We start from the raw sequence: 25,481 nt of genomic DNA on the forward strand, positions 1-25,481 counted from the left end.
GCCTCCTATTTATTTCCATGGAAATGACAATTGATACAAAGAGGGCATTGATGCTATTGGTTATTTAATAGATATTGAGCACAATAATGCTATTCTTCAGCAGCAAAGCATTTTTTTGCAACATAGTTATCACTGTTAGCTATGTTGGCAGTTTTGCCAGCAATGAGCAAGAGCTTTCATGCCTTTCTTCAGAAAATATGCACTAGCAGAGCAGACTCGCTTTTTCACAGCTGCTATTATGGCATTGTTTCTGAGAAAATGTTGCCCACGCAGTCCACCTTTAATTGGCCCAAACAGGTGGAAGTCAGAAGGCTTTAAATCTGGACTGTGTGGTAGATGTGGCAAGAAAGCTCAGCCAATATTGGAAATAAAGCCTGACATTGTCTTGTTGCAAAAGAAAGATTGTCTTCTTCTCTGACCTGGTTCTGGAAGTTTGAGCCTTCAGCTTAGTCAGTGTCATAACAATGTGGATGTTTTATCCAGGTTCCAGGAGATCCTGGAGGATCACCTCTTTCCTATCCCAAAAGACAGTGCACGTCACTTCATCTTTTCTTCGATGGGGAATTCACATGTTCTTACTCCATGGACTGCTATTTTGAGTCCAGCTAGTAGTGGTGACACCATGTCTTGTCACCAATAATGATGAGATCCAGGAAAACGTCACCTTCAGCCTTGTATTGGTACAGCAGGTCCTGACAAACTTGCCTATTATGTTCCTACTGTTTCTTTGAGCGTTCATGGTACCCACCTGATGCCATATTCCAACGTTGCCACCAACAATGTTGCCTCCAACACACTGAAGCAAATATTTAACTCAATACGCAGTTCCCTGGTCGTAATCCACTGAATTACATGGATAAGCTAGTTGAGCTGCTCTTAATTTCATAGTGTGACAGCTGTATGTGGCTATCAGAAACATGATTTGTCTTTCACATTGCCGTTGTCACTGTTGAAGTGCAGTAATATCCACTGTTTGGTCTCCATAAATGTTGAACAAGTGTTGATGAATATCGGCCGGTGGCATTTTTCCTGCATGAAGGGATTCAATTCTATTCCTTTGTTTTAGACACGCTCCCATGTCAAACACCATTTTTTCAGACTGCCCCTCTGCCCCACCTGACAACAAAATGTAAAGGAATATTGGTGGGAAGGTTCAACTCCTACTGCCATGCCACCAACATCTGCCTCTGACATTGTGCTCCAATATAATAAAATGGGAGGCATTACTTTCAGATGTATAAGCAACATTCATATACTTAGTACATGACAAACAAATTCTATCTGGGCAGTTATGTATAAGATAATGTGGTGATTCATATAAGTGACTTCGTGGGAATGTGGAGTTTTATGGCACTTTTTATTGTGGTTTGTCTTTGTGTTCTGAGGGAACATTTAACCTCATCAGATTTCAAAACAGCAAAACCAATATAGTGCAAAGCTGCTGCAGGTTTTCCATAGGATAATGGATGCTGTTATTTGATGCTAGATGTTACCGTTTCCTGATGTAATTAAAGAGCAGTCCTTACTGTATTCATAAGAATAACAGAAAAACCATACACCGCTGTTTAGGTTACTTAATACAGAGTTATTTTGATTTAAAATAAGAGAAACATGAATCTTTTTCTAAGGTTTGCTGAATGCAAACAAATCCTGTTGAATTCAACTAATAGCCAGTGTCTGTGTATCACAAAGTCCACTTTTAGGTAGGTTATAAAGAGTATTTGTAAGGCAAGCTTAGGACATGCACAAAGATTTCCCCAAAATCTGAGTTAGAGATTTAGTTTGATGTTCTGAATTACGGCATGATTTCCTTGTTTCCTTATTGACAGAATGATACTGCAGCTTTCTGTATATTACAATTTATATTACAATTAATGTTATATATTATATTATTACAGTTATGTAATATGTTATACTGCGTTTTTTTCTCTACGTTTTGACTTGATTTATTGTTTTCTGTTGGGCTGGCTCTTCAATGAGGTGATTCTGACCAGATTTCTGGTTTGTCCTTATTACATCTCCAGTATACAACAGTGAAAGTATGCAATGTTTTTTTTCGTAAGAAATTCGGGTTTTGTTTTCTCTCTTGAGCTAGAAGGGAAAGCTTAAATTATCTTGGATTAGTCCTTATACAGTCATTCTCAATTTTCTTCATAGTATTTATTTTCCTCCTCCTTTCCTTCTAGGTTTGTGTTGTACTACACACTAAGGTGACTAAGTAAAGATTAGTTGCCAAATGAATGCTTGCTTTCCGTGCTGTTTTACTTGTTATTCGTGACACACATTGTGATTCTTAAATGTTGAGCTCCTCAACAGAGCAGAGCTGTAGTGGAATCATGGTTAAAATAATTATTCAATTCTATCTTTTTAATTTCTGGTTGAAAAATTAATTAGTTTGTTTGATTTTAGAAGAATTATGTCACGTATATTTGAACATTTATGCTTTTTTTAATTTCTGGTTGAAAAATTAATTAGTTTATTTGATTTTAGAAGAATTATGTCACGTATATTTGAACATTTATGCTTTTTTATTTATCATAAAACTTAATTTCTAGCCCTCTTCTTAAGGTCATCAAATATTTTTTCCCAAGGTAAAATCATCTCTTTTTTTTTTTCATATATATAGTTATGTTAATGTTTGAAACCTTGGATTTAGTGGTGTTCATCGGTGTGCCATTATGGACACAGGTTCTGTGGGTGACTCTAGCTTGTGAGTTATTCTATTAAGCACTTAAGCATGTGTCACAGTTTAATCTCAGAGAACTCTGTCTATGCTTCATCATTGCGTTCCAAACACTGATTACAGTATTTTGTTTTCACTGTGTTGAATTGTTTGCTTTAATTAACAAAACAAATACTGAACTCAGTATAGTAATAGTAAGCCAGACACATCTAGTTTGTAGTTCTAAAACAAAAGCAAAATCCCTCTCTAAAGCCAAATTGCTTTGAGTAAAGAAATCACAACGTCATAGGGCAAATCCTGTTGAAAACTGATATATTTGAATAAAATATCCAGAGAGATGTTTTATCAGTGGTGTATTTGAAAAATGAAGGGAGATCATAACATAGATATCCATTTAATTAGAAAAGAGCTATGATAATCAACCCTTTATTGCTTAAGCCTGCACTTGCAAAATGTAGATGAGTTTTTCTTATAGCTCATTACTATTTTACAAGCATGTCGTAGCTTAGACTTTTCAAAGAATACTGTGAAGAAGTTCACTTTTGTAAAGGTATTTTTAGTCAAACAAACTGTTATTAGCCTAAGTAAAAATTAACAGAGAGTACTAATTATTTCATATATTTTTTTACAGTAATTGACGTGGAAACTCATTTGTATTAAGTAAATGATACTTAACATTAACATTATAGATGCTAGATTTTACTAGACTCTTCTTTTAGGGTTGTCTTTTAAGATAACATTATTTTTAAACTGGCTTAATTACACTTCCTTCCAAAGGATATAATTTACCTTGTTAATTTGTGTGGAAGTTTAGGTTTTTTTATCTACTTAGATTCAAACCAAAAATAGCTTCTCTTTTGCAAATAACTATCATACCTAAATAAACAAATATATTCTCTTAGTACTTCTGAATTTGAAACTGAAGTAGTATTTTCTTTTACTGACCTAATACAAGCCTCTGCCATTTCCAAACATAATCAGGATTTCAGTTACTGTCAGTTATTCTGGCTGAGCATTTGATATTAGCATTACAGCTTTGTTGCAAAAATGAAGAGCATAATTAATGCAGAAATACAGATGTAATTATGATAACCTTCTTTTTAATCTTTCCTTGTAGGATTTTGGAGATGATGGGTCCTTGTACATTACTAAGGTTACTACAACTCATATGGGAAATTACACCTGTTATGCTGATGGCTATGATAAACTCTATCAAACCCATGTTCTTCTAGTGAATGGTAAGGAAAATGCACTATTTACTAAGTCGTAAGAGATTAGAATTTTGATATTTTGTTAAGCAGATCTGTTCTTGCCTATTTTCAAAGTCTTTTTAATACACCTTAGGCAGAAAAAAAGTCCTGTTTTTATCGTTCTATAAATTACCTTGCAAATCACGTTCGTTTAGTACTTCTGTAAGAATAAAATTTATTAAAAAGTGTAAGTTGATGCAGTAGACTTCCTCTTCACAGTGAGCACCTGAGCAAGTTAACAGGAGAAAAATACATGTAGGTCAGACTGATAGTAATGTCTCCTTTTTTGTTCCGATGGAAATACATGGACACATTTCCATTTTGTCAGGCTGCCACTCCGCTGCCAACTGTTGTATGGCAACAACATGTAACAGAATGTTGGTGGGAAGGTTCAAACCGTACTGCCGTACCACCAACATCTGCCTCTTGCATTGTGAGCTATTGTAATAAATGGAAGGCATTTCTTCTAGCCCCCATATTTATATACTGTTGTATCTAGGAAGATAATTTTTAAAATGGCTTAGTTAAAATTTGATTGCAAATTTGACTTATATTTTGCTTTTACTATTTTGATATCTAAACATGATTTTTAATTTGGGGCATCTGAATGTAAAATGTTGATCCGTTCAAGTTCTAAAGACCGTTTTCCTGGCCTCAGTATCACAAAATCAGAGAATAGCTTAAGTTGGAAGCAACCTATGGATCTGATCCAACCTCGCTGCTCAAACGGCCACCTTTAGTGAGGTTGCTCATGCTAATGTGAAGAAATTCTTTGAGCATCTCAAAGGAAGGAGACAACTGGTGATCTTTCTTAGACAGAATGTAACTACAATTGTTTATGGTGCTCCTAGCTCTTTTTTCCTACGACTTTTTTTCTTTTTTCTTCTAAACTATTTTAAACAATTGTTCATCTCCATTGGCGTACCACTAGTCCCGCTGTACTTCATCTCCAGTGAAATTTAAATCTTTTTTTTCGTTTGTTTTGGATGACCTTCTGTTTTTCTATTGCTTTATCCTTCTTATTTTTCTTTCTGGCTCTTAAACCTTTCTCCCCACATTAAACCAAAAGCATTTGTTGTTTCATGTTCATACTAAATCCTGTCCAGAATCATGTTGAAGCTCAATTTTTTTCCTTCATGTTTACTTTGCTCTTTTACTCCTTCTTAAATGTAGGCACTACTATCATTCTTGGTTTTGGTATTATTAGACAGTTGCATTAACCCATATCATACTTCACTTCTCCTGACATCTTTTGTCAGAGAATAGTGGAATCTTTCCTTGTGTATGTTTTATTGACAATCACACCAAATGCAGTTGCTTAGATTATTTTACTAGCATTTTTATATTGTTCACTCTTAACAGCTTCTTGTTTTTTCCCACTTTCTACTTGTTAACATCCTTCATGCTTTGAATGACTTGGGTATTCAGTGCTTGCTTGCTATTTCCTAAATGTCAATTTTGTAATTGTATTTTTCCAGGAAATCAATTTGGAATATCTATCGACCCATCTCTTTTTTTTTTTTTTTTTTTTTTTTCTTTTCCCAGTTTTCAACTTTATGAATTACTTTAAACACTTTGTAAATAGACTGTTTTCACTCAGCTAATACATGGCATCAGCATTTTTTTCTCCTTTCATATTATCTGGAGGAATTTTCTGTCATCTAAAAAGAGAGATAGTAAATGCTGGCTTGACTAATAGAAAGACTGAACTACAGTTTACTCATTTAAATTCCTGCAAATATAACAGGATTTTTAATGAACTGAACATACTGGAAGGTCCTTGGACAGCTTTCTCCTCTTTTGTGTGATCTGCTCTACCCTAATTTATTAAAAAAATTGTGCTTCTGTTAGCTCCTTCCATACCTATGCCAATATGTTAGTAATCCTGCAAAATTTATAACACTTGTGTTCTATATGTTTTACTTCTTGGCTCAACTCAGTCCTCAGTGAGGCGAAACTCAGATAAGTTTTTCTGTAAAAATAGGACGTTAAGGATCGTAGTATGGGACAGGTAAAGGAGGACAGCTGTAGGTATTTCTGGTGACAAAATATCTGTTATAAAATGTTATTTTTCTTTTGGAGAAAGATAACACTTCATGTTCCAAAATCTGATTTATAGAAGAGTAAGGGAGAAAGGAAAGGAACCCCATAGCTCAGCTGTATCATCTGCTGTTAACATTATAGATAAATTGGGTTAAAACCATGAAGATTTAAAGCTTTGGTCAAATGAACAGCTGTTTCATACTTTAGATCTGTATTTCTAAGAAGTAATCTTCCTAAGAACAGGCATGGTGGTCAGTACTTGTAGCTGTGATAATGACTAATAATAGAAGTATTAACAGGAGACTTAGACCAAAGTCAATGACTAATGAGGCTCTGATCTCAAAGATCTAATGTGAGTGTTCACAGAAAACAATGTAATTAGATTTGAAATTTTTGATTCCATTAGTATCAAAGAATCTCTGTGAATCTGTGAAATCAGTATTTTTAAAGAAATAATATTTATATTATTTGCATTGAGTAACGCAAACCTTGTACATGTATGAATAATGAACTTTGACTGAAGTATTTAAAAAAGATACAGATAATCAGTGCTGTAGAAAACGTTTTTTTGGAGTGAAAGTTCTGTGTAATATTTTTTAAATAACACATTAAGTAAACATGTTAAGCAATATTATAAGTAGACTTTTTTCTATATATTGTATGTAAAAAAAATATCAGCAAAGATATAATAGTTCGAGTATTTTTTCATTAAAAATAGTAATTAATAGCATTTAGATTATACTTAAAACTTTCACAATGTGGGTTTTGTGACTGTATTATTGATCCGTTTTATTAAGACTTCTATGTGATTTTTTTCTTGTGTTCAGGGGAGATAGAGGAGGTGTTGATAAGATTAGTTTGAATTATAGCACCTACCTACAAAAACTATTTTTCCTACTATGCGTTAAGTATTAAAATAGTGAAGTCAACTCATAATGGACATTCCTATGTCAAAAACACATTTGCAGTATTGAAATCTCTGCTTTAAATTCGTGATGCACTTCTGAATAATTCCCTATGCAGAATATAAATTCCATAGGTGTATCACTAATATAGGGATTCATTTATATGATCTAAGTGACTGACACTGCTGACATATTTAAGAGAAGCAGCCAGGTTTTGCTTGATTGAACACTGAAAAAGTCATTCAACAGAAAAGGTTTTCAAAATGCCCTTTCTAAAAACTAAAATGATTTGGTCTTATTCATTCACGAAATTGCTGAGTCTTCAGCTCCACCAAAAGCCAGGTTTTTTTCCCCGCAGTCTTTCTTTTATCAAATGGTTACAATAATGAGAGTCTGAGCCTGTCATTTTGATTTTTTTTCCTCTTCTGTATATTTGTGATAATGAAATTCATGCCATCAAGTACTTTTCCTTCAGTGTTGTTGACATCATGTATCATAAAACCCATGAATTTGGAAGTCTGGTTTTAGATAATGATGTATATGTTTTGGTCTTAATATCACTGAAGACAAAGAGGAGCTATCTAATTACATCTCCCCAAAAATATCTGTAATATCAACTCCACAATTTATCATTAAGATCTCTCTTTTCTCTAAAAACAATCTTCTGCAAATAGAACATAAATACAGAGGTGAGTCATCTGTGTTTCACAAATGTTTGTATAATTTCCTTTGTGACTGTTAGACTCTTTTTTTTCCACAGCATATTTCAAAAAGTTTTTAGGGAATGCTGGTAGAGTTTTTTTTCCTAACAAAGTTGTGAACCCTTGTAAATAACTCAGATTTTCTTGTAATGAAGGTTATTTTAATAAGTAGAGAGCCACCTGTTTCTAAAATGCCCTTTAACATATTAATATGTATGTTTGCTTTACATGTTAATATTCAGCTATTTAAGGCAAAATAAAGAGTATACATCAGTTAAATGGAAAATCGGAAGTTAACTAATAAATTGTAATATTTTGCTTATAGCAAAAGAGAAAGAAATAAAAGGTCATTAGACATTACAAACAAAAAGGAAGTCTGTCTTGAGATTCAGAGCTACTCTAGAAACATGCTTAGACATAGTTATACAGTAATGTTTATCTTTCGGTGTATTACTAATGATGGTATCCTACTCCCTGAACTTACTCAAGGCAAGTTATTTGCAGAAAGGTGACAAGATTTTTTCCTCAATGTAGTGCTAAGACAGAGGCGTACTGGAAAGAGAAGTTTTAGTACCTTAAGGTAATGAAAGAGTCTAGATCCTCAGCCAGATATAAGTCAGTGTTTTATAGTGTCTGAGGAATAGTTTATCATCTTTGTTTTTCAAAGCAAAATATCAGTTCAATCAAAGAGAAGAGTTGTCATACTGAGCAATGGAAGAATATGGTGAACAAAGTACATTATGTTACTTTCTTAAACAAATGCATTCTCTCTGGATTCCAGACAACTTGAACAGTCTATTTCTTTCCTATTTTTTTTCCTATTATTCCTGGCTGAAATAGTCTTCAGTAGTTTTTATAACAATTGAAAGAATAACTGAATAGTTATACATTCATCATAGTTGGAGGCAACAATGTGATGTGTCCTGTTGAACTTAATTCAGGATTCATCCAAATTTCTGTTATTCATGATTCTGCTAATCATGAATCCATCTGACAACGTAAGCTAGTTCTACACTTCAGTCCTCTGCAGTCTGATTTACCTGATACTAAGAAGGTTGTTTAACTCATGCTTCACTGACAGGAATATACATTTCATGGGCAATATATGACTGTTAGCTTCTTTCAAGAGGTTTTGTGAGCCTAGAAGTTCAGGTTTATGTGTCCAGGTGTTATGCATTCCCAGTGATATGCTAGATCTTGTAAAATGACATTTTTTTCCAAAAGCACAGAATTATTAAACCTATATTGAAGTGGTGTATTCAACATAGAAAATCTGATTTGGGAAGAAAACAAGGAGGAGCCAACTGCTGGATTTATGTCAGGCTGATTCTTTTGACAAACAAATGCCAATCTCAAATGCTAAAAGCTTAATTTCAGGGTGTTCCGAGAGTGGAATCGAGGGGGGACGATCACCCTTTTGCCCAAGCTAAATTAATAATTTATTTCCACAGAATCACAGAATTGTAGGGGTTGGAAGGGACCTCCGGAGATCATTGAATCCAACCCGCCTTCCAAAGCAGGTTCCCTACACCAGGTCGCACCTGTTCCTTGTTCCCTGATTCCTTGGGGAAAAAAAAAAAATCCAAAATTAGACAGATAGAAGGCTTCTTTTCTCATTCACTCAAGTAGAAGTTTGTTGGAACATGGTGGTGAAGTTCCCACAAGTTTTCATATGCAATAGTAATATTCCACTGACACAAAACAAACAGTATCTTCTAATAGATATTTGGTATGCAGTGCCTTGCAGTCAGTGGTTTGAACTGTGATGTTGCTTGTAAGTCTTCAGTGATGGCAATACCCTCTCTAAGGCAATGGAGCTCCTTGCTCTTCTTCGGGTAAAATGGAGAAATAAACCGCTTGGGTTTGATGCCCTGGAAATCTGCAACATGGACATAGGTCATTAAAGAACCTCCTGTCAAGAAATGCTGAAGAGGGCAGAGATTAAGATTGGACCCTTTGAAGAGAGGCAGAATTAGTCTGGGAGATAAGGTACTGAAAAAGCCAGGCAATCATACAGTTGAGATGATTTTGAAATTAAGAACACAGTGGGAAGGACAGTGTCTCACACAGATCCCACAGGAGAGTGGTAACAGGGAACATTTAGAGGGGGAACACGGATGACAAATTTAGGCTTGATATGAGCATAGAAATAGAGACATCTGTGTACACTCCCTTCCAGAAACTCAGTGGAAATCTTAAATCATTGTTTTAGACATGCTGCTCATAGCTGGTAGTCTAAGCAATTAGCAGCCACAACTTTCAATTTTTTAATTTTCTTAATATATTTTTGTACTTGCTCTTCTGGAGTTATGTGTAATTTTCCATATATATTGTTTGAAAAGACTCTCATCTATAATTGGGTTTAAGATATCCCTGAAACCTTCTGATTCTTATGTCTTAATTGAGATGCCGTACGTATGTGTATTTCTTGCAGTCTAGAAATCTGAGGCATTTCTATGCTGTAATAGGACAGCATGCTGGGATATTTCTTGTAAACAGTTGGATAGCATTTGAAAATATTTAATCTCTTGCCAAAACAGACACAGTTAATTTTTGATCTTGTTATCTTCTTTCATTATCAACTGATATTTCATCCTCTATCCAGCTGTTTTTTTTGACACCAGCCAAGTATTCCACATTTTTAAAGCCACATTAAACAAATCTTTGGATGATAAACATACTACTGTAACGTTCATTAAAAGTAGTTGCTCTTTTGTTTGTTTGGTTTTGTTTGTTTAGAAAGAACTTCAAGATAGTTTTCTCTATGTGTAATTAAGGAGAATATCACCAATTACTCATATAAAAATTCAACACAGCAATACTGCTAAATCTTGATTAATCAGTGTTTGCCAATACGAGTATGTCCTCTTCCAGGTCATAAGCCAGTACTGATGCACTCTGTAGCAGATTTTTTGTTGTTGTTGTTGGTAAGCATGCGCTGCAGCAAGGTTCCAATTCTTCTAAAAGTGCTGTCACAAGTTCTTACATTTTGCTGATGATCAAGCTGGGAAGAGCTAGTCCGAGCTCTACTTCTCTTAGAGTTAAAAAATAAACCATTCAAGCCAAATGCTTTAGTATCAGCACTTAAGTAAGATTAGCTGATCTGATTAAGCCTCAGATTCAGATATGTGAGATGCTCTATGGTAAAATTCACAGTTATCTAGCTACCGTATAAAGCATGTACAATATTAATTTAATTTATCCCTCAACTGGCATCATGTACTGTTCTATACATGGTTAATAATTTATTGTTTTGCTGATCTGCCTAAAAAAGAATGCAATACCAAGTATTCTGTATGACAGTATATTTACTTTTTTCTATGTGTGTAAAATTCAAATTTCATTCTAGAAACGTTGTGTTAAATAAAGTAAAAAGGAAGAATAGGATCAGATCTAGAAGTTCCTGCAGTTGTGTAGCATATGTAGAATGCAGTGCCGTACATTTTATTAAGTGAGCCAGAAGTTTTTTTGAAGGCATAAAAGTTTACAATGTTAATACCTACTAGATGAGACTTGGAATTTTCACATGAATTCAGAATGTTGTAATTAAGTATAAACTAAAGGTAATGATAGGTATCATAACCATAGTTATCTGTGTTTTACAAGAAGGATAGGTTACTGTTAGGTGTTTTAAAGAGAGTATAAAGGTAGGATTGAAAGTGTTAAATAAAAGGTTTGTGGAATAAGACGATGACCCTCTCTGTACACAGATGGCTGCTTCCTAGCTCTAAATTATTCATATTTTCTAAAGAAATTTAAGGGAAAAAAATCTTATTAGTCAACTCCCAAATACTGAATTCAAGCTTTTCTCTGACACGGTGAAAAGGAATTTTTCTCACAGAACATTTTCTACTTGATGAATTTATTTGACAGAGTTCAGTGTTGAATGTGAGTGAATATGTGACTAATGTCACATCTGTGTTTTGCACTGTCATTGTATATAGCTGCAGGAGTCTTTAGAATTGCTTGTAATGATTTTTTAAAATGAAAATAAAACTTTATTTTTTTCCCTAAATTATATTTGTTTTCTAACTTCAGTTCCACCAGTCATCCGAGTGTACCCAGAGAGTCAGGCAAGGGAGCCAGGAGTGACAGCTAGCCTTCGGTGCCACGCTGAAGGTATTCCTAACCCACAACTTGGCTGGCTGAAGAATGGAATTGATATCACTCCAAAGTTATCTAAACAGCTAACTCTTCAAGGTAAATGGACGTATATATTGTTTTCTACAGGTTGCAAAAGCTTTATGAGGGCATCGTTTCTCTACTTGGTATTCTTATTGCCTAGTTTTAAACAAGGGTTGAAGTCTAAGTTAAAACATTTTAGGCAATGTCTTGAAATTTCTTCCTAAGGCATGCATGTACTTTGCTTTCTTGTAATCAAAATAAGAGGTTTACACTGTAACAGAATCACCAGTAAATTCCAGTAGCTTTTCTTAGTTAAAAGATATGTAGCTTCTGAGTACAAGAAACAGCCCAAAACCCAGTTCTAGTTACAATATTGCAGTTTGTCACAGCAAGTACATTTGTACCATTCAACGTGTATTCAGAATTTCTATTTAAATTAGGAAGCAATGTTTTTGTGAATATTTTATTATTTTACTATGCATTGATGGTAATTTAATTGTTTTTCATGAGCCCAGATTTAAATTGATACTGGACTTTTACTGCAGCTCAGTTGAAAACAGGAGTTTTTTTGACTGTAAGAATCTCAGTGAGAAGTAGGGAACTGATGGCTAAAAGGACAGCAGGAGAAATATATGAAATGGATTTGCTCTTATATGAGGGGTCTCAGCAGACCTCAAAGGTCATGCAAAGGTACTCAATAACAATTAAAAAAAGCAGACTAGAATAAATCAAAAGCAACCAAAGAACATTGAAACCTACACAACTGAAGGGAAGTCTAACTTCTAAACAGTGGTAAAAGCCAGTTTTTATCATCTTTAGGGCTTGTAGATTTCAGTGAAACTATCCAGAATGGCATTTGTCTGTAGTCCTTCTGGTGAACTTTGATCATCCATTGAAGAATAAACCTTATGATATCCGTATTATCTTCAAAATATCATCTCATTCTTCTGCAAAAACAAACAAAAAACAGAACAGAAATGAGGCTGCAGTGATAGAGTGGAACAGATAGATGGCAACTGCTTCGGTAGAGTCTTACCTTCTCTATAAGTGATGGAGGCTTCTGTGCTTTCACAGCTCTCTGTCCTGAATATGTGTGAACAATTTCCTTAACAGAAAGATTTTCTACTGTGAGTAGAATGTGCTAGACTTCCTGGTGGTCTCATCTTTCATGGCAGCATTGTTGATTTCCCCTTCAGAGATTTGAGTGGAAACATTGTTTTTGTTCCCTTGCCTCCATATTACATATTTGTGATTAATTAATTAGAATGTTTCTTCTGTAAACCAACCAACAAACAAACCAGCAAAGCACAATTTAATTCAGTGTTCCTGAATGTACTCATATGAGATAAAGTTTCATAGTTTCTCTGAGCTTTTCCTGTCCCATAGTTAAATTGTGTATGCATTAGACATAGTATATTATCCATAGATCCAGAGGGAGGATTTTACCATGACCTAGTGTCCCTTCTAGTCTATGTTATAGAATTTCTAGAGAGTTGTTTTTGAAATCTTACAGCTGAACAAGCATGCTACACTTACAATGCAGTGAGTCATTGTTCACATCATTATTTACATGACAATATTTAAGAAAACCTTTGCTTGAGAAATTTGGATTCTGTTGCTACTCCTACTCAAGCTGGTGCACAACTCCTCATTTGTGTGATAATGCTTATTTTGCATGTGCAAAACTCATTTGTGTTTACTTTGTCCAAGATTAGTCTGAAAATACTCCTGAAATTATTCTAGAGTATAGTTTCATATAGATTCCTATGCTGATATAGGTATAAAATTCCAAAGTACCAATTTTTTTCTGTCATAATTCATTGACAAAAAAGCAATCATAGGGGCTTCTGGTTGCTAGGAACAATTCTGTATTATTTATCTTGAAAATGTAGTCCATTATATTCCATAGAAACCTGCCTTATTGTTTGTAAAGCTTGCAATAGGGTGGTAATAGACAAAACGCAACCTAATGAAACATAGTTGATTTTAAATATGACCATAGTCACTTAAATCTATATAAAATATCAGGTAGATGTTTACATCCAAACTGCAGAATCAAGTGGGATATTGCATGTATCCGTAAGATGAATAATAGTGCATGCAGTTCACTACCCAGTTGAACACCTTTTGATTAGATTTGGCGCGTCTCCAAGTTATGAAATCAGGAATGAAAACAGTTTAATTAGCATGAATGGAGAAGGCCTTTTTGAGTGTTTGATCTGAAAGCACTTTAGTATGCCTGTACATTGAATTTTCCTTCCTTTCAGCAAATGGCAGTGAGGTACACATTAGTAACGTGCGCTACGAAGATACAGGAGCATATACTTGCATTGCAAAGAATGAAGCAGGAGTGGATGAAGACATTTCTTCTCTTTTTGTAGAAGATTCTGCTCGAAAGACCCGTAAGTACTATGGGAAGTAAGAAAAAAAAAGAACATGCAGCCCTCACTTAAATGTGAAATTATTATTAAAAAATAGGTGAATAATACCCAAAAGGCAGAGTGTGAACCTCATTTAGAAATGAAATTGAATCTCTGAATCCTTTTGTGAATTGGCATATTTTTTAAATATGTGGTGGTTTCTTCATGATACGTTTGTTCCTTGTATGAAGGAAAAGATGCCTAAATAAGGAAAAACAGTTCTGTTTCAAGGTGGTTTCAAGGTGAAATCAAAGAAAAAAGAAAAAGAATGTGTATGTGTTCTGGACATGTATCAAGAGTCAGACTTTGCCCTCATGATATCTTGCCATTGCTGGACTTGACCTCTACTGCAGAGAGTACTCAGCATGTCTAAATCAGGTCCAGATCAGTTCCAGTTTGCCCAGTCTGTCTTGCACCCTTTTAACTGTGGTTCTCCAGAAATGTGAAGCAGCAGTTGACTGCATTTGCTTATGAAGTTAGGAGTTCACTTTGCCATAGAAATCTGTCTTACAAATGTAAACTGTTTTTTTTTTCTTTATCCTTCATGGGATGGTAGCAGCACTTATAAACCCATTTTACTTGTTATTTGTCTGTCTACATATTCTCTTCTTCATTCCTGAGTTCACGTGCTTTTGACTTTTTCTTTTAAACCAGTTATTTTTATCAATAGCACACATTTTCTGGAAATACACATAGTAAAGATAATTCAACAGTGATGAGTACTCAACAGAATATACTGCAGGCAGGATTAGTAGCACTGCAAATCTGTCTGACACTTCCTTTCGTAAGATGCTGAATTTGGTTCCGTATGCTCAGCTCCAAAGCTTTATTAAATTTTAAATGTTTTGAGGAAATCCTCCATGGAAGGAAATTTTATACTTACAGTTTTAATATCTTTATTTAGCTGATTTCAGTAATGCTAATTATAACCGTTGTTTCGTGATTCTTAACAGTTGTTTTTAAGTGTCACAAAAATGACTGCTCAGGCAGTTGAGAAGACAGCTGAGCATAAGTAAGTTGTTTGATCATGTTAAATTTCTAATACTGGTGATATGAAGTGGATCGGTCACTTTCATTTGCCTTTTGCAATCTGTGAAACGAGTTATGAATGTTGTCAAATTACAGAACCTTGACAAATGAGAATTTGTTTATGGTTTCTTAAGACTTGTTTGACCTCAACAATAAAACCTTTATATGCAGCTGTCCAAGTTCCAAATATTGTGGTTATCTAAACTATTGTGTTTCCAAAAGACCTGATCTGAGATAATTATGCAAAATACCATTTTCAAGTATTGTTTGATCCAATAATTTCAGATCAAGTACCTTTACATGATCTGTAAAATTACATACCATGCAATGAGCACTGCTGGCAAGACATGCTTTAACATCTTCTAGCTGTAAATTGGAAGCTTTGGAAGCTGTTATGGTGAATTACAAGGGCTTTACTATTAATGCTTTTCTCTTTATATTTATCTTAAAAAATTGGTTCATGGAGAAACGTAGGAATTATTAAAGAAGAGAATTACATAAGTAAAAGTGCTTGCATGAGACTTCGGGCTTTTCATCCCCCAGTTTTACTTTTATCGTCCTTTAAGGAATTTAGCTGACATGTATTTTTATAATCAAGTTAAATGAAGTTCTGGGTGATATTTTTTTGTTGTTATTAATGTTGTTAGTTTCTGTTTTCTGGGTGGCTTTTATTTGTTTGTGTTTTCCCTTCTTATAGTAGAATATTGCTTTGGAACAAAAGTAGAACAGATTCCGACTAGCTTGTCAGTTAATCTGAGGTTCTCTATTTCTAAAATTTGATGCAAGATAAAGCTCAGAGCAAAATAAATAAGTAAATAAATACATTTCAAAACATTGATTTGATTGGCTATTGAAAAGGTAGAATTTTTAACAGCGGTGCTCTAAAATATAAGCTGTCATTACACTGCCTTGAACGTGACAGTGATTTTATATGCAACATTGTGAAAATAAGGGTGTAGTTCCATTTTTACCAGGATGTATCTTTTTATTTCCTAGATAGTTAAGAATAAAAGGAAACCTTTATTTTTTAATGTATCCAATCAACTGCTTCCATGTGTCTGAACATTTTTCTTTACAAATGCTTCTTTGCATAATAAGCTCAATTTTTGCATGTCATCTGTGAAATCTGATTTGTACCACATCACCAATTTTTTATGTGGAAAACTCAGTATTCAGGTTTTTGAGAATTGAATATTTACAACAGAGCTGACATAGGTCATTCCTTTGGGGATGGATAAATCTTGCCAGTGCAAACAACTCCTAAAAGAAAATCTTACATGCGCCAGTATCTCTATTTGAATTAAAGTGAATTACATATAATTAGACTTAAATAATAAACAAATAGACTTTTCATCTGCATGTCTGAAAATGTTTTCAGATTGTTAGGATTTCAAGTTTATAGCACTAGTTACATACACATTTAATGCATGTATGTGTCTTACATATTCTAAAGAAACAAAACAAAGGGCAAACCTTCAGTGTACTGTGGAAAGAACGATGATAGTAGCAAAATGAAAAGATAATGCAATCAAAGGAAGGATTTTATGTTGAAACAGAATATATTGTGAAATAATTTAGGATAGAACTTTCTAGTTATTCTCGTATCATTCTTGTTGTCTCTAGTAGTTACTTGATTTCTCAAGTCTAAGTGTGTAAATGCTATGAAATTGAACTCCCAGTAGTCATTATTTTTCAGGCTTTGAGGTATTTTGTATCTGTATAAAACCTGAAGAAAGGCCTGTGTGTTTGAAAGCCTGTTTTTTCCAGTGATACCAATCACTGTGGAACCTGTTACAAAGAGACTTGTTCTGTTGTTTTGCAAACCTCTGCAGGTGTTGGATGACTGCTATTAGGTTCCATTAAGCCTTCTTCCAGAGATGTACAAGTTCAGTTCTCTCATTATCCTTCTTCCTGGTGTGCATGTGTTTTATCATGTGATCTTAGCTCTCTTTTCTTCTCTCCTGAGAAATGTTAGAATTCTGTAATCTCTCTTGAAGATGATATTTTAACCTCTGAAAACTTGGTCTTAAGCTGAAAGCCAATGTTTCGTGAAAATGCTTTACTGTGGCTGGAAACTTTATTATCATTACAGCATTTTATAAAAGCATAAAGCAGTCTGTCAGATTTTACCACTAGATATTCATATTTTTATAGTAATTTGCAAATTGGTTTCATAAAGAAAATAATTACTTCTATTTTTCTAGGATCTTCTTTACTGATTCTTTAAACTGCTTTTCACAATGTGCATTTTAATGTATCATGAATTTTATAGTCAACAAGAACAAAACAGCATACGCCATAAATTGATCTTTACATCCCATTCCTAGAACAGAAGTGTCTAAAAATTTACTAAATGCATTATCTATTCTGTTTTAATTCTCTAAGGACTGGAAATTATTTTCGTTTTTTTTTAATTCCATTTTAACTCAAATCTGCAGTAAAACCAACTAGAAGGGATCTCATTGAGTTGGATGACAGCTGGATGATCATTGATGTATCTAGTAAAAAGATTCTAAGATTCACCAACCTGGTCTAAATCTCACTGAAGACTACAGTCTTCTCAGTTGTCAAGCTCCTCTACAAACACCTGAGACAACTCATCTGTGTTGAAAGGAGTCTCTGGTATAATTACATTTGTTATACAAATACCAGTTTAAAATCTGATTTTGGTTTCATTGTTCTAGTTTCTTTCCGCTGTAGTTCAGTTTTTCAGAAGAGATATTTTATGGATTCATAACAGAACCATTTTATCTATCTTCTCCATTTAACAAGACATTAAATTGCTAAGTGTTACTCCTAAATACAGGTTTAATCCTTTGTTTGCCTAAAGTGTGTCCTCCCAGAAGTGCAACTAGGCCTGAATTAAAGATGCAGAGATGGGGAGTTTCCTATTTCTCTTTCTAATTTGCTCTATTAACAAATCTGTTTCACTACTGCAGAACTGTGTTTAGTTTCCCTTTTGAATTCAGTTCTTTCTTTCATTTCTTTCTTTTCATCCTAATGAATTACTGTTTAACTATTCTTGCCCTGTGTTTGTGCCATCATTAAATATTAATGTTTCTCTCACACAAAGTAGAAGTTTCTCATGAAAAAAAGTTATCATAGGAGTTGGAGTGTTTTTTTGGCTTGTAGATGTTAATTAGTTTTGATAAAATTTTCTTTAAAGTAGGCAAGGCTGTTTGCAAAACCGAATGGATTTTTATTTATTTATTTATTGTGGTAGGTGAAGAAATACACACATTGTAATGTTTGAATTCTACATCCACTCACTCCTTTGCTTTTGTCTTAGTATCAGCAGAAGTTTATGTGTATTTACTAATTTTACTAATATTATAACAGTAAGAACTACTTTTTCAGGTCAATCAGATTGCCAGTTTTTAATACACTTAATGTGTACATTACTACCATTGTTTAACTCTATTATATAATCAGAAAATTGTGGTAACAAATTAGTTGTTTAGGAAAATCCTGATTTGCGTCTATTGAACTTTTATGTTTCTAAAATCATAATTAGATCAGAGAATATAATCATATTTGTTTGACAAGAGCTGGTTTCCATTAGAACATAGTAGCTAGCCTGTAATTATATTTTCTTCCTTTAATTTCTGACTGAATTGAATTCTGTGGGAGTGTTGTCTATTCTTCTGTCTAGGACACACACTCCAGTCTAGGCTGCAGCTACCTGAATCATGATGTTTCAGAGAGCTTGGAGGACCGGGAGGGGAACAACATAGGAACATGTAGTAGTGCTCTGCTTGAACATAGTTATATAATTCAAATTTGTTCAAAATTCCTAGCAGCAGGCCAAACACCTCCTGGAAACTAATTTAGGAATTATTTTTATGCCAGTTTTTAAATACTATTTATCTTGAGTATATGTGATTTACCTTCTCTTGTTGCTTTGTAGGGTGTAAAGTATTTAATCAACCTCCTGTTTTCAATTACCATCCTGCTTCTATGCAAATATAATATAAAAATACTTACGGAATAATATTGTCCAGAGAACATTAACAAAATCTGGTTTATAACAGTAGAATTGAAACCTGAGTAGCTCTGGAGTCAAGATCATGTTCTTTTACCTCCAGCAGCCATTTGTGATAATTATCCAGGGCCTTCACTGCTGCATTGGTGTAAAGGAATACGAAGCTACTGGAACAATTTCTGCTAGAAAAATCAGAAGTGTAACTAAGGCTGGTTTTTATTATTATTATTTAAAAGTAATTTCTTTCCTTTTGTAAGTGGAGTCTTTATTCTAATAGTAATCACCTATGCAGTAACTGATAAAACTGGCTATTCATTTTCTAGCTTGCAGTGTATGCAAGTGCACGTTAAAGAACCCTCAATTCTTTTATCGACGGACAGCTTTCTTCACCATGCGACTGAATTTAGCAGTTTAAAGTGAGAATGCACAAATTTTTGACAGCTGCAGTGCTGATTTATGCCAGTGCCTTAATTTGGTAGTCACAAATGCAGGTTGGATCCACCCAATTCGTTGAACCCACAAGGCAAGTAAAGGTTTTCAACATACTTTTTCTGAAACACTCTGGGAATACTTGAAGAACAAAAATATAGAGCAGGTAATTCAACAGTGTAACTAAATAATATATTGAAGAAGGTGAACTAGGCAGTTTGTTACTGCCTTTTTGTAGATGCAGATCGCAACGATAACCACTAGGAGAGGATGGAGAAACTGCCACAATGGCAGCTTCCATCTGCTGTTTTTTTTCCTGTTTCTTTGTTTTTGTATTTAGGCTATATTTAGGAGGTATTTGGACCATTGGAATGTATTTCATATTTTATTAAAAGTAATAGCTGAATAGGGAATATAATGCATGGTTACAGAGTATAAATATAAATACCATTTCCTGAGCTTGGAAAGAGATAGGGAGAAAAAATGATCCTCACTTGGGATTAATTCAAATTAATTACATTGCTGGAATAGAGTACATCAATTTAATCTAGTGTTCTAAACACACACACACACACACACACACACACACACACACACAAAAAAAAAAAAAAAAAAAAAAAAAGATAGTACTGAGAAAAACAAAACAAACCCAAAAACCAGATCATCCAAGGGAAGGGAATGTTTCCAAGAGTGATTTTTCAGGTACATAAAATTCTTATCTTCCATCCTTGTAAAATATTTTTAACTGGAGTAGCTTGAAAAATCCTTTTATTTATTTTCTTTCTCCCTGACTTTGTCAGGTGCATTAGTTTGGTTTAGATTTCCTCTACATTTTGTTTTAGCATAATCCTATCAAACTCGAATCATGGAGCATGAAAGCTAAAAAACCTTTTTAAAGCTAAAAAAAAAAAAAAAAAAAAAAAAATTGTCATTCTTTTTTACTTTGTTAGTTGAACTATTTTCATTTATCTTGATGTCTTCCAAAATCTTGTTTTCCAAAATATAGTTTAGCTTGCTCCTTAAGATTTATTCTGAATTTTGCTGAGACAAACACATGCACCTGGAGATAGCTGTCATAATAAAAATCTTATCAAATAATGTTGTTAAGGCATTTTCAGTAATTTGATATTACTCGATGATGCTTTAATATTCATGAAGTTTTACTCTTGGTTATCAATCACAGGATCTTGTATTATTCAGTTAGACCACTATGTCATTGTCCCCACTAAATTGCAAAGCAAGTTCTGCAAATCCTTTCATCAAGTTATGCAGAGCAGTGTAAAATTGTCTCATGCACCATGTCTTGGTGCTGTATTTACAAAATGATATATTTGTGCCTTGCCATTAAGTAGATCTGCTTTTATCACATTGCCTTTTTAATGAAATGTCGTTGTCCTAACACCTAGCAAGAGTTTATGTGATGTGTATGCTATTGTCTCATTGTTTTATGGCCATCATAAGCAACTAGGCATCTCCACTTTCTAAAGCTCAGAGTGAGACTAAAAGCCTTTTGACTGTGATTTATGGCCTAAATTCTCTCTGAAAGGCTTTATGCAACTTTAATAGAATTTTCCTGTCACGTCTTATACTGAATGATACCTATTAACCTAATTTTCTCAGAGATAATTTATGCTGGCATTTTATTTTATGGCAGTGCTAAACAAGTTTTTACTTGTTGAATGCATCATAGACAAAGACTTTATTTTAAGCTTGCAAGTATGGGGCAGAAATTTAGCTCATGAGCCATTTTTTCTTCCTTTTATTGTAGTCTCTATTGAGTTTATGTGCTACCAGAAAGGAATTCTTTTAGAAAATAAATTAGAGAAAAATTAACATTGAAGGTAAGGAGCAAATTCCTGCTAATCATACCAATCCATATGATACCATTTATTGAAATATTTACTCTCCTTTAAGAGTGTATATTAAAATAGGGATGTATAAACAAATAAATATTTTGTCCTGTATGAGTACCCAATCTAAAATTACATATATATAATCAGCTGAATGTCCAAAAGTTCATCTGAGACTGAAGTTCACATTTGACCAAAAGCAAAGTGTTCATCTTTGACTTTGAACTGACAAATAAGAGTTTAGTATTCATAAAAATGTTTGGTTATTATTTTTGCCCAACCTGAGTTGAAATTTAAATGCATGTTCAGGAGAACAGAATAGAATTTCAAAGAATTTGTATTGACGTATTCACGTTAATAAAAGTTGATGCAGTCAGTAGATAACTCTGAAAAAATGTGTTAACTTACATTTTACGCTTTTGTTTGTAAACCCGTCAAATCTGAATTTCACATAGAATAAGAATAAAATTAAAAGCAGATAACTCAGTAAATGTTTTCGTTCTGCTTGTCAGTGGATGCTGAAAAAAAAGGTGGATCACCTTAACCTTATCTTCACTTTCAGCACTATTGTTTTAAAAAAAGAAGATAGTAATAAATTTGTGTGGTTCAGCTGCCAGACAAGGCTTTACTATGCAACAGGTTAAAGTAAGGGAATAAGAAAAAGGGAATGTAACAGGTTAGTTCTTCTTATGATGCATCTAGGATATTAAGCAGGTTAGTTGTCAGTGCCATTAGTATTGGCTATAAGTGAAGTATGCAGAGCACATCCCTTCAAACGTCTTGAAATTGCTTTTGAAAACATTTAAAGGTATAACAGTATTTTAAATGCAAAGCTTTTGTGTTTGGATGAGACAAATATGGAATAAAAGTAAATTACTCGGAATCCATATTTTGGAAGATGAGTTTATTTTTTTCTGTTTGTTGGAGTAACATATACCATACGATGCTGGTCTTTTCCCATTCCAAAGGCCATTTTGAACTGCACTGCTTATTTATCATGACAAGCCAGGAAATACGTCAGCTGTTAAGGTTTAGTTGATACCCATTTTGCTTAAGTGACAATTCAAGAGAATGTTTTTATTTAGCTTTCAGAATGTGTAACACTGGGAGAAAAGAAATGAAGACCAAGTTGCTTAACTGTAGATCATAAAGTAAATACAAAATGGCAATTTTTAATTAAAAAGAAAAAAAGAAACCAACAAAAAACCATAGATTTAAAAGATCATTGAGCATTTTCTTAGGTAGTTACCACTGAAGCAAGTGATGCTAGTGTATACAGAAGTAATTAAAAAAAAGTAAAAAATATGGTTACTAATATGACGGGCCTGTGAATGGTGTATTAAAATAGACACATCAGTAAGATAGAATAAAAAACATATGTATGTGTGTATATATATTTACTGTGTTGGCTTTTACCTTGCTTCACAAACAAAACCAAATATCTCCTCCTGGGAGACTGAAAACAGCCTGCTCTGTTATAACACCAGTGTCATAGGGTGCTCCAGCATATTCTGTTTCAGCCCCTACTTGTGCTAACACATGAACTTGTCAAGGCTTTAAATACTAGGCCCAACACAGAAGCTGTGGCCTGTTCAAAGTCTTCAAATGCAATGTCCTCTGCTAGGCTGCAGATGTATCCTTGCTAATATTTAATAGTTGTATGTTGTTTGAATATGTTTCTTTTAACAAATCAGGGTAATAAGGCACAAGAGCAGATGGCGGTGTTCTGTCTTAAATTGAGAAAGTTTTTCAGGGATATGTAAATTTTGAAGTTTGTAAGTATGTGTGATAATTGAGTATAGAATGTGGTTGAAGATGCTGATTGTTGTTTAAGCTTAAAGAAAGCAAAACAATATATTCTTTAACATAATGAGCATCTACAGGGGTTGTGGCTGGACCAGCATTGCAGTCTTTGTTTCAAGGCCGGAGATCTTTCATGAATATAAGTAATAGGCACAGTTTAAAAACTAAGTGAGGTTTCTTGACCTTTATTAGGTAAAGTGATAGTAGGCATTTGTAATTTAAATTGTACTCTGAAACGTCTCATTTTTCTTCTGGCTAATTTGTTTGTTTTAAAATGTATGAGCCAGGATTTTTAACCACCCTTTTAATCTCCTTTAACTGTTGTTTTTTCATCATCTGGCTCAGAACCTCATACATATAATTTTGCATTAACATGAATACATTCTGTACTCCAAATCTTAAATCAGTTGATTTGATCTCATGTAGTTCCTCAGAGTTGAATAGTTGCAATTATGTTTTATTTTATTTCCTATGTTACTTCCAGAAAAGAAAGAAAAAAAAAAAAGAAAAAAAAAAAAAGACTGATAAAAGGTAGATGTTAATGGCAAAACTTATAGGACATCAAGTGACAGTAATTACATGGTTCTTTACTCATATTGTGAAGAGAAAACTAATTTTATAGAAAATCCTCCTCCTTTCCCTGGGGAAATTAATTTGCTTTTTTTCAGAAAGAGCAACAACAACAATACATATCTATGAGATTTCCAAGAAAAAAAATGGAACCATCATCTGAATATAGACACTGTCATACAGGGAAGAAGATTGGGGGTTCCAAAACACACGTGGAGCAAAGTACATTGAATGATCTAAATTTGGCAGCCATACTATTGTTAGTAAGAGTCACCATGAAATTTCATTTGGAGAAGTTGGGTTTGTAGAGGATTCATACTCAGCTTTTGTAGTCAATACTTTATTCAAAGTTATGGTCTTTTGAAATCTACGGCCTGAAATCAGAAGAGCAAGTAGAAAAGTAGGTGACTGAGAAATAAATTTCAAATATGTTGTCCCATTTTGACTCTAGCAGCAATTCAACCAACAGAAATTCTACCTCATGATGTAAAGGGGGTACTGCTCTGCCTGAATTGGAGACAAGATGGCATGCTGCTTTCATACTGGCCTTTGGAAGTTTATTGGATCCTAGTGACTCAAGGCAACGATTACATTTGAAAATAATGTACACCTAGCACTATTAAGTCATATAATTAAGCTGTTTTAAAGATAATAAACAGAATGCAGACTAAGCATTTTGAAAGAAAGGTACTTAAGTTCTGTGGTGGAAATGTGAAAAATTTTATTCTAGCACTTTTTCATTTCACTGCTGCTTTCTACTTATATAGTATTATCTCTAATTTGTACACTTAACACACTAAGGTTAAAAAGTAATCGTCACCTTAACTGTATTGAGAAGTAACTGAGTGACGCAGTTTAAATACCATGTCTAAGGTCACATAATGAAGTAGTTCTGTTGAGACAATTAATGAAACAAAATCAGCAGTCAAGTAAAAATAGAAGAGTCAGAGAAAAAAATAAAGCCTAATGACTGTTAGCCAAGACTTTGACCCATGTGCTTTTAAGAAAGTAGATTGAAACTTTCTCCAAGGGCCTCTCCATCCATTGATGATCTGTCTATTCTGGCAGAGCATGAGAATGAGAGAAATGCTGCACTGCAAAAGGCAGAAAGCCTGTCGAGGATAAAGTCCTGACTTCAACAGTGCCCAGTAAAAGGTGCTTGGGAAAAACCACGGTATTTGGGGCTTGTCAGAAATAATTATGGTTCTTGTGTGTATTCTCAGGCTTAAGTAACCAACATTGTTTCTAATAATAGCTCTTTCAATAATTTTTCTGACCTTTTCCTTTTAATTTGCATTAATTAGTTTTGCGACATTGTGTTTCAATGAACATCACAATTTTGTTGCCTATTAAGTGGTGTGTTCTCTGTGCTGTATTTCTGTCCTTTAAAATTTTCTTTATTTCTTAAGACTACTGTATTATAAAACACTTCTTTTTGTTTGTGTGTGTGTGTGCCTGTGTGGCATTTTAAACAATATGTTCCATGTTATGCTGAACTATAAAGATTTTAAATTTTCACAATTTAATCCTTCTTTTTCTCCTCAGGAAGAAAAAGCTACGGAGTAGTAAATTAGCATAATTAGTTTTCATTGATCTCGAAGGTCTAAAATCTGAACACCAAAGATGATCAAATGCAACTCACATTTTCATGGAAACTGAATATTAAACACATACTTGCCATGCCAGCTTGT

At 33.8% G+C, this 25,481-nt stretch overlaps 1 protein-coding gene across 4 annotated transcripts in view; it reads left to right on the plus strand.

The window, feature by feature from the left end:
• The window catches only part of FSTL5 (follistatin like 5), a 213,612-nt gene that overhangs the window by 157,147 nt on the left and 30,984 nt on the right, over positions 1-25,481 (plus strand). For all 4 annotated transcript variants that reach the window (XM_042829771.1, XM_042829774.1, XM_042829773.1 and 1 more), the window contains 3 exons: positions 3,801-3,921; positions 11,621-11,782; positions 13,975-14,109. In XM_042829771.1, the coding sequence (XP_042685705.1) occupies positions 3,801-3,921; positions 11,621-11,782; positions 13,975-14,109 (418 nt within the window). The remainder of the gene's footprint in view (positions 1-3,800; positions 3,922-11,620; positions 11,783-13,974; positions 14,110-25,481) is intronic.

The sequence above is a fragment of the Centrocercus urophasianus genome, unplaced genomic scaffold, assembly GCF_019232065.1.
Source record: "Centrocercus urophasianus isolate 14NV4802_14NV808 unplaced genomic scaffold, USGS_Curo_1.0 seq_32, whole genome shotgun sequence".
Taxonomy (NCBI): domain Eukaryota; kingdom Metazoa; phylum Chordata; class Aves; order Galliformes; family Phasianidae; genus Centrocercus; species Centrocercus urophasianus.